Below are 17,062 nucleotides of genomic sequence, written 5' to 3'. Positions count from 1 at the left end.
GCATTTTATTAGTATGATTATTATTTGTATATGACTTTCATTCTGCATTATTAAATACATGTTTATTTTTTTTCAAATATAGAGTGCCCTGATATCTTTATTATCTGCCATATCAGATGTGGTGGTTTAATTTTTAAATCACAGTTCCTCATCAGGTTTTATTGTAGAGCCACTTGCCTGATTCCTAGATTATTATTTAGTTGACTAGATTTCATAATGTTTACAGGAATTCCTGACCAGAAACATTGCTTATCAGCTTATGAAGCGGACTGACTTGAGGTATAGCCTTAATAACTGGTATCACAAAAGTCCAAGAAAGATTTGCAGTTCTATTGTGAAATTTGTTTGGCATTGATAAATCTTTTTTCTATTAGCTTTTCGCAACAGTTATTTTGTTCTTTTCTACTTCAGGGTCCATAGGGTATCCACAGGATACCTTGGGGTATAGGTGTGACGTCAGTCGCAGGGCACCAAAGAGTTAAGCTTTCAGCCTCCCAGGATGCACTAGGTCCCCCTCCTATACCCCGCCCCCGGGCCAAGGCACCTCAGTTTAGTTTGGTGCCCGGCCGGAGTCGGGTGCACCTGTTGGAGTGGGGGCTAGAAGAGCCCCTGAAGCTTATTCTTCATGCAGCTGTGGCTGCACATCTGGATGAACAGCATGGACAGTCAGTCCTGACGTCCATGCTGTCTTCCCTACACCCCGCCGGTACCAGAACGCCGGTACTGATCCGGGGATGCTGGTGGGCGTCTGGGGTCACAGCTAGCGGTGACCCCAGATGCTCCGGACCATGGCCGGATTCAAGGGGGACAGAGGTAAGCAGCGGGGTCCCGCGGTGGGTCCCCGCTGATCACATGGTCCTAAGTCCCCAGGCAGGGGGCTCCCTGGGGACTGGCTGCAGCGTGGAGCCAGGCGACCAACCTGCGCTTCCACTACCCCCTGGGACAGCGGACCGCAGCAGAGCGGTAGCGCTGCGGCGTCCCAGGGGTTAAATGCATGCCAGGGGAGCGCGCCTTCCCTGTCTCACAGCCGGCGCCTCCCCCGCTGCACACAGCCCTCTCTGCATGCTGCCGACTGGTCCTGTGGCAGCGCTCCTCCCCCAGGCCAGCCTCCTCTCTGCTCCTCGGCGGCCATCTTCTCCAGAACGCATGGTGAACGCTGCTGGAAGCGCTGGACGGAAGCATCGTGGTCTGGGTCCCCCCGCATACCTCTCCTCCGCTGTGGTCAGGTCTGTGTATGCAGCGCTGTGTCCTACCAGGCCCTGTGTCTGTGTAGTTGAGTGATCAGCGCTGTTAGTGCAGGAATTGTTATTTCTCTGCATTGTATGTGACTGTGCTAGCGCTGCTGCCTGTAACTTTTCTTCTCTAAACTGTCAGCTTTATTACTGTCCCTGTTCTTCTGCTAAAGCCCTTGCGGTGCGGTGCTGCAGGGTGGTCTCTCGCCTATTTAATACTTAATTGGTGAGAGAGGTCACATACGTGGTGCCATCATGTCTGAAAGTGATTTTCCCCTCCGGCTACAGTGTACCACGTGCAAAGTACCGTTAGCGGAGGGGGAGGGTAGCGCGGAGGGCCTTTGCCGGCAGTGTTTGTCCATGGCGCGGCCTATTACGGTTACAGCACCGGTACAGGAGCCGCCCTGGGCTTGTTTCGCTCAGGCGTTAACAGCTTTAGTGGGCCAGTTAGCTCCGCAGCCCGCGTTTACTCCGAGGGGTTTGTCCCAGCAGTCTGTGGTGTCGTCACCCATGCAGGGGTTCCCACGACAATTGGTGGTACCCCACAGTCTCCCTATTTCCCCGCTCCCGGGTTCTCAGGAGCCAGCGTGGGTTAACTCCCTGACGAGTTCTGTACAGCACTTGTCTGATGTGTTGCAAGGGGAGTCTGTGATGCGGCCTCATAAAAGGCCGGTGGCGTCTCTGTCCGCTCCTTATGAGGATGACGAAGGGACGTCTGATGATGGGGAGATTCTTGATCCTTACGATCAGGAACCTCTCCATACTAAGGACGCTGATGCTAAGTCCAAAGTATATATTCCTGGACTTATTCGGGCGGTCCGCACAGCCTTGGTGATTGAGGACGAAGTTCCCCCAGCGGCTAAATCTAAGTATGCCTTTTTCAAAGATGTGAAGGGCGATGCCACAGTCTTTCCTCTTTCGGGTCAGTTGGTGGACCATTTAGAGGAGGCGTGGAAACAACCTGGCAAAAGATACCAGCCGCAGAGACGCCTGGCGGTGGCTTATCCGTTCGCGGATAATTATTTTGCTAAGTGGGAATCCCCTCCACAGGTGGATTCTCACGTGACCCGTCTTGTCCGTAGTGCCACATTGCCGATGCCATCCATGTCCTCCCTTAAGGATGCTACGGACTGCAAGGTAGAAATCTGCCTGAAGTCCGCTTATTCCCTTGCAGGGGGGGCAGCACGGCCGGCCATGGCCATTTGCTGGGTTGCCAGAGCGATGGAGCGCTGGGCGGATTCATTAGAGGCTTCTTTTGAATCCGACTGTCCGGCCGAACAGGCGGAGTTGATTGGCAATCTCCGTGATTCGGCCACCTACATCAACGAGGCGGCTCTAGACATTAGTACTCTGGTGTCTAGAATTTCTTCAGCAGCGGTAGCTGCTCGTCGCACCTTGTGGCTGCGATCCTGGAAGGCGGACGCAGATTCCAAGAAAGGTCTGGAAGCGTTGCCGTTTACCGGAGAAGTTCTCTTCGGTCCGGATCTGGATAAGATTGTGGCCACGCTGGCGGCAGCCAAATCTGCTTGTCTCCCGTCGGCCGCTGCTCCTTCTGGTTCGGGACCATCGTCCTTTCGGTCATCTAGGGCCCAGGGCAGGCCCAAACCACAGTCGTTTCCTCGACAGGCTGGCCCTAAGAAATCGGTCAAGCCCCGGAAGCAGGCATGGAGTACCAGACGTCCGGCCCCCAAGCCAGATGACAAGCCTGCGGCCTGACGGTCCGGGCCTCCCTTTGGGGGATCCCAGGGTGGGAGGCCGCCTGCTACAGTTCGCCCAGTGTTGGTCGACCACTACGACAGACACTTGGGTTCTGGAGGTGGTTTCCCACGGATACGCCCTCTCCTTCCGGCACAGACCCCCGGCTCGCTTCTTCACCACGGGTCTCCCATCAGACCGGAACAAGGCTACGGAGCTGCGGAAGGTATTGCACACTATGCTCCAGGCTGGAGTTATAGTGGCGGTTCCATTCTCCCAGAGGGGCCAGGGTTTCTATTCAAATCTATTTTTGGTACAGAAACCCAATGGGTCATATCGTCCGATTCTCAACCTCAAAGCACTCAACAAGTCTTTGCGGGTCCCGAAGTTTCGGATGGAGACCCTACGGTCCATCATTCTGGCGCTGGAACCTGGGGACTACTTGGTGTCATTGGACATACAGGACGCTTACCTGCATGTCCCTATTCTTTGGCGCCATCAACAGTTCCTCAGGTTTGCAATCCGCAGCGACCACTTCCAGTTTCGGGCGTTACCTTTTGGCCTGGCAACAGCACCACGTGTTTTCACCAAGGTGATGGCGGTCATGGCGGCTTCTCTGCGGCTGCAGGGAGTCCGCATGTTGCCGTATTTGGACGACCTGTTATTGGTGGCAGGATCTCCAGAGCTCCTGTTACGCCACTTGGACCTGACCATTGCACTGCTGCAACGGCACGGCTGGCTAATCAACTGGAAGAAGTCCACTCTAATCCCGTCTCGGAGGATTCTGCATCTTGGAGCCTTATTGGACTCGGGACAGCAAAGGATCTTCGTGACGGAGGACAAGATCTCTGCTTTACAGTCAAGGGTGCGCAGTTGCCTGCACAGCCGCCGGGTGTCCTTACACTCGGCGATGAGGTTACTGGGCTCCATGGTGTCGGTGTTCGACATGGTGGAATACGCCCAGTTTCACTCCAGACCTCTGCAGCACCTGATCCTGTCCAAGTGGAACGGGCTGACTCAGTCTTTGAAGTCCCAGACGATTGTGCTCACCCAGGAGGTTCGCCTGTCCCTTGCGTGGTGGTTACAGACGACCCACCTCAACAAGGGACGTCCGTTCTGGGTTCCAAATTGGGTCCTGTTGACAACGGACGCCAGTCTTCGGGGCTGGGGAGCAGTTTCGGGTCCACACTTGTTCCAGGGCAGGTGGACGCCGACAGAAGCGGAGCTTCCAATAAATATCTTGGAACTCCGTGCGGTCTTCAATGCTCTCCAGCAGGCACAGCGGTTTCTCCAGGGTCGCCCGGTGCAGGTCCAGTCGGACAATGCTACCACCGTGGCCTACATAAACAGGCAAGGAGGAACTCGCAGTCGGGCGGCTCTCGTAGAGGTCTCTCGGATCCTGGTTTGGGCGGAGCGCAATCTTCCGGCCATATCAGCGGTCTTCATCCCGGGAGTGCTAAATTGGGAGGCGGACTTTCTAAGTCGCCAGGACGTTCATCCGGGGGAATGGTCCCTGCACCCGGACGTTTTTCAACTACTGGTGGACAGGTGGGGTCTTCCAGAAATCGACCTCATGGCGTCCCGGCACAACAACAAGTTGCCCGGTGTACGGGTCTCGCACAAGAGATGAAGGGGCGTCTCTGGTGGATGCTCTGTCCGTCCGGTGGACGTTCCGGTTCGCATACCTGTTCCCTCCGGTCTCCCTTCTTCCACGGGTAATCCGGAAATTCAAACAGGAAGGAGGGACGCTCCTGTTGATAGCTCCCGCGTGGCCCAGACGACACTGGTTCTCAGACCTTCAGGGTCTGTCCGTGGACATTCCTCTGCGGTTGCCGCTACGACCGGACCTTCTGTCTCAGGGTCCTTGCCTTCACCCGGACCTGACTCGGCTGTCTTTGACGGCGTGGCTGTTGAGACGGCCATGCTGAGGTCCCGGGGGTTTTCCAGCTCTGTGGTGCGTACCATGTTACGAGCTTGGAAACCGTCTTCCGCGAGGATATACCATCGCGTGTGGCATACGTTCTTCCAGTGGTGTCGACCGAGAGGTTATGCACCGCGGGAGTTTCGTCTGTCTCGGATTCTCGCCTTCCTGCAAGCGGGACTAGATCATGGGCTTCGCCTTGCTTCTTTGAAGGTACAGGTTTCGGCCCTATCTGTCTGGTTTCACCGTAGGATTGCTACAATCCCGGATGTGCGCACCTTTATGCAGGGTGTTCTCCGCATTCAGCCGCCCTTTGTTCCACCTGTGGCGCCTTGGGATTTGGCTGTGGTCCTGAGGGCTCTCCAAGGACCGCCGTTTGAACCACTGGGCTCAGTGGATCTTAAATGGCTAACAGCTAAGACTGTTTTCCTTCTGGCCATTGCTTCGGCCAGACGTGTTTCTGAGTTAGGGGCTCTTTCTTGTAGACCCCCTTTCTTGGTTTTTTATGGGAACAGGGCAGTGCTCCGCACTCGGCCCGAGTTTCTTCCCAAAGTTGTTTCCCAGTTTCATGTTAACGAGGAAATAGTTGTTCCGGCCTTTAACTCACCGGGTCTTTCCGTGGGTGAGGCCTCTTTGGATGTTGTGCGGGCCTTAAGGACTTATGTTGACCACACTTCTTCGTTTAGGAAGTCGGACGCTTTGTTTGTCCTCTATGGCTTCCGTAAAAAGGGTTGGCCTGCTTCAAAGCAAACTTTGGCAGCCTGGATCCGTATGGCTATTTCTGAAGCTTATCTTCATGAAGGCCTACCGGTCCCTCCTTCTCTGAAGGCTCATTCCACTAGGTCTGTGGGTCCTTCGTGGGCAGCTCGACGTGGTGCCTCGGCAGTTCAGATCTGCAAGGCTGCTACGTGGTCTTCTGTCCATACCTTCGTGAGGTATTACAGGTTTGACACCTTCGCCTCTCAGGATGCTTCCTTCGGGCGGCGGATTCTCCTTTCTGCACAGGAGCGTCCCCACCCTTAAAAGGATACTGCTTTGGGACATCCCCAAGGTATCCTGTGGATACCCTATGGACCCTGAAGTAGAAAATATGAGATATGGTAAGAACTTACCCTTGTTATCTCTATTTCTACGAAGTCCATAGGGTTCCACAGGACTCCCGCCCTGTCGCACCTGTGCTGCAGATGGGCTTTGCTCTGGTCACCGGTTTTCCGTCTCCCTCTGGTGAGAATGTGATTCTTGTATGTGTCCAGATCTTTGTTCTCTCTCTTCCTTCTCCTCCTCCGGCCTATGGCTTGGTAACTAACTGAGGTGCCTTGGCCCGGGGGCGGGGTATAGGAGGGGGACCTAGTGCATCCTGGGAGGCTGAAAGCTTAACTCTTTGGTGCCCTGCGACTGACGTCACACTTATACCCCAAGGTATCCTGTGGAACCCTATGGACTTCGTAGAAATAGAGATAACAAGGGTAAGTTCTTACCATATCTCATATTTTTTCAGAGTAACCTTTTCATTGCTATGATTTGTTTATACAAGCGAGTCAATACATTCAAATACGTGTGAAACTGGCTATTAGAGAAACTCTGCTGAAACCGTGTCCCCTCTATTAATCAGTGGTGGTATATTCCTTGCTTCTGCTAGACAGACAAATACTTGTCTCAAAGTTGGGACTGACATGGAATTTCATCTGTTGGTTGCACTAAGTTGTAGTCACGATCCGGGCACATGGGGTGCCAGCGCTTAGAATACTGGCACCAGCATTCTGACCGCTGACGTCCCAAAAGTAAGTAGTGGGGGGACAGGGAGGGTTAGGGTGAGGCATTAGGGGGAGGGTTAGGGTTGGGCACTAGGGGGAGGGTTAGGGTTGGGCACTAGGGAGAGGGTTAGGGTTGGGCACTAGGGAGAGGGTTAGGGTTGGGCACTAGGGGGGAGGGTTAGGGTTGGGCACTAGGGGGGGGAGGGTTAGGCACTAGGGGGGAGGGTTACGGTTAGGCACTAGGCAGGGAGGGTTAGGCACTGGGGGGGAGGTTAGGTGTAGGGGAAGGGTTAGGATACCTACCGACAGGTGTCGGTATCCTAACCCTGTCAGGATGCTGGTGTCGGGATTTTGACCGCCGGGATCCCTAGCGCCAGCATCCTGTACCCAACCCCTTTACAACAGTTTAATTTTATAATATTTAAGGAGAAATGTACTAAGGGTAAAATGTAGTCAAAACTCCGGAGTTTGTGTATATGCTATCGATGCCGTTGCCTATAGAAGCATATGGGCTTCTTTCTGCAGATTTCCTCTTCAGATCCCTCTCTTACCAGTGTGGCTTGCACATGTGGAAGTCCTCACAACTGAAAAGGACAGCTCTTATCAGGAATCACAATTATACATGCATACGGCATTAATAAATGCGGCTCTGCATGATATCAGTGGCGGGATGTATCACATGCAATATCTGATGGATGGTGCCTTTCTCCCAGAGTCTTTATTACAAATCCAATTTTTTGTGCATTCATTGGCCTTATGCAAAATATAGGTGTCCAAAAGTTTGGTAGCCTAAACCAATATTATGGAGTATACGACCTAGAGACTAGCAAAATTACTGATGCAAAATTTGCTTTGTGCCTTATTGAAGTGCACTATGTTTAGTGATTTGATAGGTTGAATATTGGTACAGCCCACAAAATTGCTGGCTACACTGTGTGTGGGTGATGGGTCTGCATCAGGTCAGAATCTATATTTGTAGCTATATTGGTGCGTACACACTGTCAGATATAACAGGACGGAATATGCTGCGCTATATAAGAAACTGTTAGTAAATAAATAAAATAAACAAGATGATAAGAACGATATCGATGTATCATCGTTCATGTCCTGTTTTTGGGCCCTTCCAACCCCCAAACGATGGTCGATACACAGGCACGGATGGTTGATATTGACCATCGCCCAAGCATGCAGGCCAACCTGGACGATATCGACCAGGTTAGCCTGGTTACTATAGCACCAACCCCCAAACAACTATAACGACCCGCGATCGACTATCGTGGGTCATTATAGTTGTTTGGGGGTTGGTGCATGTGCTGGATGTTCGATATCGAATATCCAGCACATGCAGGACGATCAGACAACGATATCTGATCGTTGTCTGATCGCTCCGTTTTTACGGAGCTTATGAATGAGTTCTAGTATACATTAATTAGTTTTCACACAGATATTCTTAGATCTTTATCTGAAAGCCAACAAGGATCCATAGCTGCTCAGACTGTGTTGTTGAGAAGACGAAAGATGATGGTGTGTATGTTCTCATCCATCACCAGTGTTGCAGAACTCGCCCAGCATCCGTACCCTCGCACAGTGCCTGGTAAGATTACAGCGGTGTACGCAGTTCAGTTCAGCACTGTGTTTTGGGCATGTGGTCAGAATCTACGTTACAGGAATAAACATTCCCCCAGACATTGTCATGAATTTTCCGCTTGATTCAGCTGCAGAGCTGAGGCAGCAGGTGCAGGACACAAGCATCAGAAGGAGGAGGGGGTTTGTGATCATACAGTGTAACCCCCCAACCCCTCCCTGACTTGTGCTTTTTCCTCTACAGATGGGCACCCCCCTCCTCCTCTCTTATTGCTGGTCATTAGAGAGATGCTGGGAGTTTCAGAAGACGGTACCCTGGGAATATGGGGGAGGGGTTGTGATGAAATGCTGTTCTTCTGAGTAAATAATCAAACTGCATTCTTATATGGAAACCTGTAATCTGAAAAGCAGAGGACAGAGACCTTTGACATTTTCTATATAAAAATGCTAAGCTTTATTATGAGTTCTTCATAATTTTTTTCAACAATTTGGGAAATAGAAAAACATTTATAATTGAATTCTTTGGAAATATGTATTGCCATCCTGTTAGCATTTAGTCAAACTTTTGCACTTTTTATAGTTTAGATGTGTTTTGTATGCACAGACCAACCTCAACAAGCAATGGAAAAAACCATGCAGTTATAAAAGAGAGAATGCATCATTGCTGGAAACGTTAAAGCACTGTACTGCATCACTGCTGGAAACGTTAAAGCACTGTACTGCATCATTGCTGGAAACGTTAAAGCACTGTACTGCATCACTGCTGGAAACGTTAAAGCACTGTACTGCATCATTGCTGGAAACGTTAAAGCACTGTACTGCATCACTGCTGGAAACGTTAAAGCACTGTACTGCATCATTGCTGGAAACGTTAAAGCACTGTACTGCATCATTGCTGGAAACGTTAAAGCACTGTACTGTGGGAAAATCTATCAAAAGTGCAAAGATTTTTTTCATCAAGTCTTTTTAAAACGGGAATCTGGGAACTGACGCCTACCGTGTTTCCCCGATAATAAGACACTGTCTTATTTTTTTTTTTTTTTGTTCAAAAAAACACCATAGGGCTTATTTTCGGGGTAGGGCTTATTTTAATTAGCAGTGATGATAGTGCCCCTTATGCAGGCCCCCTTGTAGAAGTGCCCCTTATGCAGCGTCCCCCCCCCCCCCTATAGCAGTGTCCCTTATGCAGCCTCCCTTGTACGGTAGCAGTGCCGCTTATGCAGCCCCCCCTCCCCCCTGTAGCAGTGTCCCTTATGCAGCCTCCCTTATTGCAGTGCAAGCCCCCCTGTAATTGATCCCCCACCCACCAGTACACTACAGTACTTACCTGACTTGCCGCCGTCCGGGATGTCCCTCTCACTTGCGCGCTGACTGGATCTAACATGATCCAGCAGGCGCGGCCGCGTGGGTGACGTCATGAAGTCCCCCGCGCACTGCATGACTGGGAACCCTGGCCTCTGAAGCGTTCCCAGCTCAACATGGGATTTTGGTAGGTCTTATTTTCAGGGTAGGGCTTAATTTGGACCGGGTTACAAAAGTAAGGGTAGGGCTTATTTTCGGGGTAGGTCTTATTATCGGGGAAACACGGTACTATTCAAATCAGAGTTTAGTCAAATACTTATTATAATGCTGATTCTGAAGAATCTCAATCTTGAGCACCTTGTGATTTTTAGGGCACAGGTCACAGAGGTATCTATTGTTAGAGGGGCCACACAGTACCTTTATTCACAGTAATAAGTAACAAATAGTACATTATTAAAAGAAAGAGAAGTCACTTGTCTCAAAATGCCCCACATCCCATCAGATGCCGCATCAACTCTATCTCCAAAACTTCCTTTGGACCTCTCCCACATGTCATTCGACATGCTGACAACAGGAAATTATGTTGTTTAATCAAAACGCATATGTAAAGACGTCTTCACAATGTAAAATCACATTTACCTGGGTTAACCTGCGTAAACGCTCCTAACTGAATTTGGCCCTAGCCAAAAGTGAATGCACAGCCTTTATTTACTGTACTGTAGCTAAACATTGCACAGAATCTGAACAGAAATTTTTTTTAATACTGGAAAAATAATCTGCATAAAATGGGAATATAAACATAATCTATTGTTAAAAGATCTAGAGCTAAATGTTATAGGTTGTTGCAGGGACTTATGCAAATTCCCCTGTATTTTTAAAGTGGCAATTATTTTAAAGGCTAAACCACCCCTAAGCCAAAAGTTTGTTATTGAGAATTTCAGTAAAAATGTAGTAAAGTATTAAAGTGAAAGTAAATTGTGCTCACCTGTCATCCTTAAGGTGCCCACACACATGGCGATCTTCACACGATCAGCCGATGTGTACGATTTCCCTTGAATCTCCCCAGCAGCTCTGCACACGATCTCCACACAATTTGGTGTCCAATCTTCATACGATCTCTCCTGCATCCAGACTTTCACAGTGCATCACTTTCCTAAATTGTCAGATCTGCCCTATTGCACGGCAGATCCGACGATGCGATGTGCGACCAGCGGGGATGCGTCGCATCGTGATCGTGAGTGGGGACTCACGATTTACTCAGGATTTGGCCATATTTTACATGATCTGTCATTCCAATGTGTCTGAATCGGCCAGATCGGGTAAAATATCGCTGTGTGTGTGGCCAGCTTTAGGTTCAGATATGTAGTGCTGGACAGGTTTGTGCTTCTGTTTGTCCACATATTTACATTGACCATAAATAATTTGATTTGGTGCTGGACCACCAACCTGAGGCACCCATGCAAGTGTCCCAAGGCACCTCAGGGTGCCACGGCGCACAGTTTGGAAACCACTGGGCTAAACCATCTCGGTTTAGCTTTTAAAATGATTGTCACTTTAAAAATGCGAGGAGACTCTCATAAATCTTTGGAGCATAAGAAGATTGCAATCTATTACATTTAGCCTCATGGCTATTATGAAAAAAATAAATAAAAATTGTTCCTATTCATTTTTTTAGTACCAGTACTGTAGCTGGTCATAGCGAATTAATAATACCTCCAAGCAATGAAGATCTAGCTTGTTGTAATGGAATCTCTTTGTGTGGGGACAGTGCTGCATGCATTAGTCTCGATAAAGGCTATATGGTACAGCGGTCTTGGATGAAATAGTGGTCCAGCATCATGGGTAGGTGTGTTTTGTCTAACAGACTATATGGATTATGGATGTGCATGCCTGCTCTTCCTGTGTATTAGAGGAATATGACCACTTTGACCGTACCTAATTAGATAATAATACTGTACAGTACATTAACTTGTTTGCACCTGGATGAGCATCCCCTGTGTTGTTAATATGTGTTGTTTAATATATGCTAGTCCCATTTTAACTTTTGGGTTTTCACTTAGATTCCTAGTGGTGTTTATTTTAGTGCTCCTCTGTGATATAGATAGATAGATAGATAGATAGATAGATAGATGTGCACCTTAGTATGATTCTGTCTGTACTAAAGTGTTTGTACTGCATGTCTAGTTTGCCTGTGGTGTTATTCTGGCACAAGACTGGGTCACTTGGCGGTCTTGCCACAGAAACCTCTTGTGGCCTGTTTGTATATTGAGGTTGCTCCTAATTGTCTATGGTCTGCTTTGTTTATGTGTATTTGACCGTGTTAAGAGGATATTTTGACTTTGGTTTCTTTCTTTCTTTTTTTTATATTTAATCTATAGTCTGTAATTCTTTTTTTTAGAATTAGTGTAATTATGTGTGTGCATTTATTTTTATTTTCTCTCTGCATATCTTTGCTGGCTTGTTAAATGATGTCTGTATACATTCCTATGCCTTTGAGTATGTATATATTATATTACATCTGAGTATTATTTTGGTTTCTATGTAATTGTATGTTCATTTACTATTTATCCTTGTGAGAAAACTGTATATTTGTACACATACTCCCAGCATTTAACATGCATTCTCAAAGCCTATTAAACAAGCGTTGCTTTGCATCAATTTTGAGGAGCTTTAGCTTTAGAAGCTTTAACGCTCGGTAAAGCACACTGTGAAGGTGCATGTAAACATTTAATTAGCGCACAGGACACTACATTGCATGGAAGCTTTGAGACATGTAATGAATGTGCTTTATTGAAGCAATGACAAAGTAGATTAGTTTTGTGTTTCAACATCCATGTGTACAATCCCTAAATGACTGGGTTTATTGAAGGAGCGGTATGAAATGTCGACATTCATCATGGTGTGGATGTCAACATTCAGAATGTTGACACCGACATGTCAACATTTTGCAGAATTGCCAATGCTCCTGTTTTAGTCTAACCGTAAACCTAATTGCACCTTAACCCTATTAGCAGCCTAAACCTAATTTCACGTGTCGACAACATAATGTTGACATTTTGACAATGTCGACATGTTGGTATTGATATGGATGTTAAATGTTGACATTCTTAACATGCTGACATCCTGAATGTTGACATTCAGATCATGTGAACATTTTGAATGCCAACATTGACTACATCCCTTTGAAAGTGATTCTCCCTTAGCTGTAGCAAAATGTGGTCAATGTACTAAGGGCAAAATATGGTTAGAGGTTTGACCACATTCCCCATATGTATGAAGCTCTGGAAAATGAAACTTTCCGGAGATGTATCTGATAAGCAATGCCATCTATAGGCTTCTTTCTGCATAAATTCCAGAGATGGATCCGATAGGATTCCTCTCAGTGGGTGGAATATACTAATGCCTATATAGCGGTCAAAACACAGAAAATCCCTGATTTCTGAGTCTTGGCCGCATATCCATATGTACCAAACTCCGGAAAGTGATACATTCCAGAGCATGGACCCGGTTGGTAACGCCATCTTTAGATGGCATTACCCAATAAAAGCCTATTGCCTTCTTACGCACTGCCCCCTGAGAGCGATTCCATCGGATCCCTCCCAGCACCCCCCGCAGTGCACGATTCATTTTTCACATGTGCAGAATGACAACAAAGGGACTTATGAGTCATAAACCCAGAAGTCTATCGCAAATGACAGCTCTTACGGAGAGCTTTCCTTTGCCATTTTAAATGCATTTCTAGGTACATACCGGCAATATTATCCATATGATAAGTGGCGGAATGTGCGCCATTGCGGATGCGATGCTTAGTATATTCGTCACAGGCGCAGTAGGACTCCCTGGACTTAAACCCGGATGTCATCATATCGCAAAGATCAGAAGAGCTGTCCTTTTTGCGTTTTTACGCAATTTTCATGCATACCGCGTTAATAAATGCCTCATGCATATGGTATGTGGTGGGATGTATTGCATTCAACATACAAAGCTTGATACATCCTGCTCCCAGGCAGTGTTTGTTACGTATATACAAATACACAGGCAAAATATATTTATAAATTGTCCTTATGCATTCAGCCTTTGTCTGTTATATACATAATATCCAGTGGTGGCTGTGATGAAGATGATGATATTACGTTTAAAGAAAAAGTGCCCAATAATGGACTGGCACAGAATGTGCTATACATACTCCAGGCAGTCGAGGGTTTGGAAAGGAAACATTACTTTACAGAGGGAGTATGTAGAATATCCTCCAGATAAATGTGGTATTGGCTTAGATCAGTTAGCAAATTAAATAGTGGTTTGGCTAGACATAAAGCTTCAATGCCTGCTAGAAAATGTTCACTATTCCAATTATTTTACTGTTATATATAGTTGAATTAATGTTGTACGGTCAATACAAAGGGGGAAGAGGTAATCGAAGCTGTAGTGTGACATAATTGTGTTTCATGCTGAACTTGCAATTTATTTTGTCTCTTGAAGGTCGAGTCCTGGAGCATTATGTCTTGACCGGCAATCAGCGAGTTTCTCAGCAATAGACCTCTCCGTTTCTCCGATTGCCTACCCAACACCAGTAATGTCAACTTCAGGTGGTAAGAAAGAGCAATGGAATGGCCTAGAATCACTGGGAATGAGTCGAAAAGAACTGGCTCTAGCAGAGGCTCTGCAAATGGAGTATGATGCCCTCTCCAGACTCCGCAAAGATAATAAACCTCCTTTGAGTAATGAGAGCCATCTCATCTCCTGGGATGATGTCTCACAGACACCAGCTACTGTCTCATCACTCCCACAAACCAAACCTCCACCTACTGGAGACTACCTGTATATTTATGGAGATGATTACCATAGCAATGGATGTGACGAAGGAAGGAGGTCCCCAAAAAATCTTTCGCCTCCACCTCTACCACCTCGTACACATATTTTGAACCAATGCAAAGAGCTGTCCCCATCCAGTACAAAAGTCTCTCACTCACGGGATGTAAATGTGTACACAGGAGACTTGGGAGGGAAGCTGCTCAGTCGCAGGATTTCAGAAATGGAGGAGGAGGATGAAAACTTACTGGATAGGAGAGCTGGCTTCTCGGATTTAGACTATGAGGGAATAAATGATACAATCACTCGCCTCAATTTGACATCTACTTATGATTCTGAGCTACTGCGTAACGCTGAAGGCCATTGGAAGAGTGTAGGTTTACGAAAAGGTGTCACTGGAAAACCAGTGGCTCGAAGCAACACGTTACCACCACAAGTCCCACCTCGTACCTATGTACAGAAACAATCCAGGAACACCAGGTTTTCTATTGGACCAGTAAGTTACGAAGACGGCAAAATATTTTTTTATGCTCTTAAAGTTGTTCTGTTATGTTACCAGTATTTTGGGCATATTCACCAGGTTGCTAACTATTATGCCAACGTTGCAGGTTTTTTTTTCCTCTGTCATACCTCTCCTTCCCATCTCTACCCCATCCCTCCCCCATCGGTTTCATTTTTGTCTCACCTTTCCCCTCTCCCCAGTCTGTGTCTCTCTCATCTGCCACTCTCCTTTCTGTCTGTCTCTCTCATTTCAGACCCCTACCCCTTCTGCCTCTGTCTCTTTCATTTCTGCCCCCTCCCCATCTGTCTGACTTATCTCTTTTCCCCCCTATGTCTCTTTCTCTCTCTCTCTCTCGTCTTTGTCTCCAGTCACATTCTCTCTGTTATCTATGCTACCTTCTCATCTATGTCTCTTAACACCCCGTCAAGTGGGGTCCTTTGTGTGCTTGGGTGTGTGGGGCGCTGGTTACAGATGCTGGCAGGAGGGAACAGTACTGTGCATGCAAACAGCGCTGTGATGGTGGGAGAAGAGAGGTTGTGTCTGGGAGTCAGGCAGCCAGTGAGATCTGGTAGGGGAGGGGTCATGGCTCTGCAGCTCTTTACTGCACTTGCACATTTAGTAGGATTATATAATAAATGTGTCCATATACATACTTACAGCTGCTGACACTGTAAAGTAGCATATCACATATGGATACATCCGCAGTTGCACACAGAATATAGGCATGCTGCATATCATTTTAATCATCAGAAGCTGCTCACGTGTTTCCGTCATATTCACATCACTGTACGAATAAGGCACATTTGAAGGTAAAAAGTTGCATGAAAAGATGCTCGTCACTGCCGACTCACGCCACTGTGCGACTTGAAGGGCTGTTTAACTCGCAAGGAAGTAAGATGTATGTGGACAAATCTGTAGATTAGCAAAATGTTAATCTCTGTTCTACAATTCTGCCTTTTAATATCCATGTTTGTGTTTGGAACTGGAATTGGAGCACTTTAAGGGAAATCAATTGTGAGAGCCTTTAGGAAATATAGGGGTAAATATTTGAACGGGTGATAGATGCAAAGTCGGTAAATGCTCATTTTGTGTGCAGCAGTTACCACTTCCCAACATGTATTAAATCGCACACAAATATCTCCAGCACCTTTGTCATTATTGGCACTGCCATACTTTACAATGGGAGCAATAGAGAATCATAGCTTATGAAATCACTAGGCATTTACCATTCCGACTGGCAGCCTCAAAACATTTTTGCAGGTCCTCCTGCTGGTATCTGTCATCCCACATTGGGACTCATGATGTAAATTTAATGTGAGCACCACTGGCGGGTCTCTTGCGCATTCACCAAATGAGTCTCACAACTGCCGCCGAGTAGTTAATTTTCGCTAATGCGCTATTTGCCTGTCCCCATAGGGCTTTGGGACTGGCTAGCATTACCGAAGAGTTAAATGAACACTCTCCCTCTTTGGCAAATTATTTTATCATACATTTTGGCAATATTTGTTCCTACTTTGCCTCAATTATGTGTGAAGCAGGAGCTGCATTTTGGAATCTTTATTCGCCATGTTAATACATTTTCCCCATAGTTCCTTACTGAATAACACATTAGATGCATAGATAACCAGATTTACCAGCTACTTGCCAACTGTTTTGGAGTTAGTGCACCAAGCTGAAGGTATTTTCAAATACGCTGCCCTCACAAGTCCCACCTCGTATCTCTTTTTGTAAAACCCAGTGGCGTAACTAGGGCAGGGCAGCGGGGCACATGCCTTGGGCGCCGTGGGACCGGCGGTGCGCGGGGGTGTGTGTGGGGGGTGGTGTGTGGCCGCGCTGCCGGCCACGGTACCGGCCCGCCAATTTTCAAATTTGCCCTGGGCTCCAAATACCCTAGTTACGCCACTGGTAAAACCCTCTTTTAACAGTTTATTACTTTAGCTCTCTGTTGGTATCTCTAGCACCACAAAGTGTATAAATGTTAGGTTTGGGCATCATAACTGTTGAGAACCCCCCAACATGTAACAGAAGTAGATTGAATCTGTGAATGTTGAATCAGTGACCTATCAGGTCATGGAAGTTTGTGTGAAGTGCTTTGTGTTTTATCTGGCATCCCCTCCCCAAGTGCTACCTGCACAGGAGTAGTATGAGAGAGAGAGGGCAGCAGGGAGAGCGGAAAGGAGGGAGGATGAAGGGGAAGGAAGGGGAGATGCACTGTAAAGCTGGGAACTGAGAACCTCTGTTTCCTGTTGATTATGTATTATGA

At 47.4% G+C, this 17,062-nt stretch overlaps 1 protein-coding gene across 3 annotated transcripts in view; it reads left to right on the top strand.

Annotated features, from left to right (window-relative positions):
* PIK3C2B (phosphatidylinositol-4-phosphate 3-kinase catalytic subunit type 2 beta) overlaps positions 1 to 17,062 on the top strand; it is a 202,458-nt gene that overhangs the window by 29,099 nt on the left and 156,297 nt on the right. For all 3 annotated transcript variants that reach the window (XM_088458178.1, XM_088458180.1, XM_088458177.1), the window contains exon 2: positions 13,968 to 14,793. In XM_088458178.1, coding sequence (XP_088314304.1) covers positions 14,062 to 14,793 — 732 coding nt within the window. In that variant the 5' untranslated portion in view covers positions 13,968 to 14,061. The remainder of the gene's footprint in view (positions 1 to 13,967; positions 14,794 to 17,062) is intronic.

Source organism: Taudactylus pleione, unplaced genomic scaffold, assembly GCF_031769625.1.
Source record: "Taudactylus pleione unplaced genomic scaffold, aTauple2 ptg000814l, whole genome shotgun sequence".
Lineage (NCBI taxonomy): Eukaryota > Metazoa > Chordata > Amphibia > Anura > Myobatrachidae > Taudactylus > Taudactylus pleione.
The sequence above is the reverse complement of the archived record's forward strand: the minus strand, read 5'-3'. Positions and strand labels throughout refer to the sequence as shown.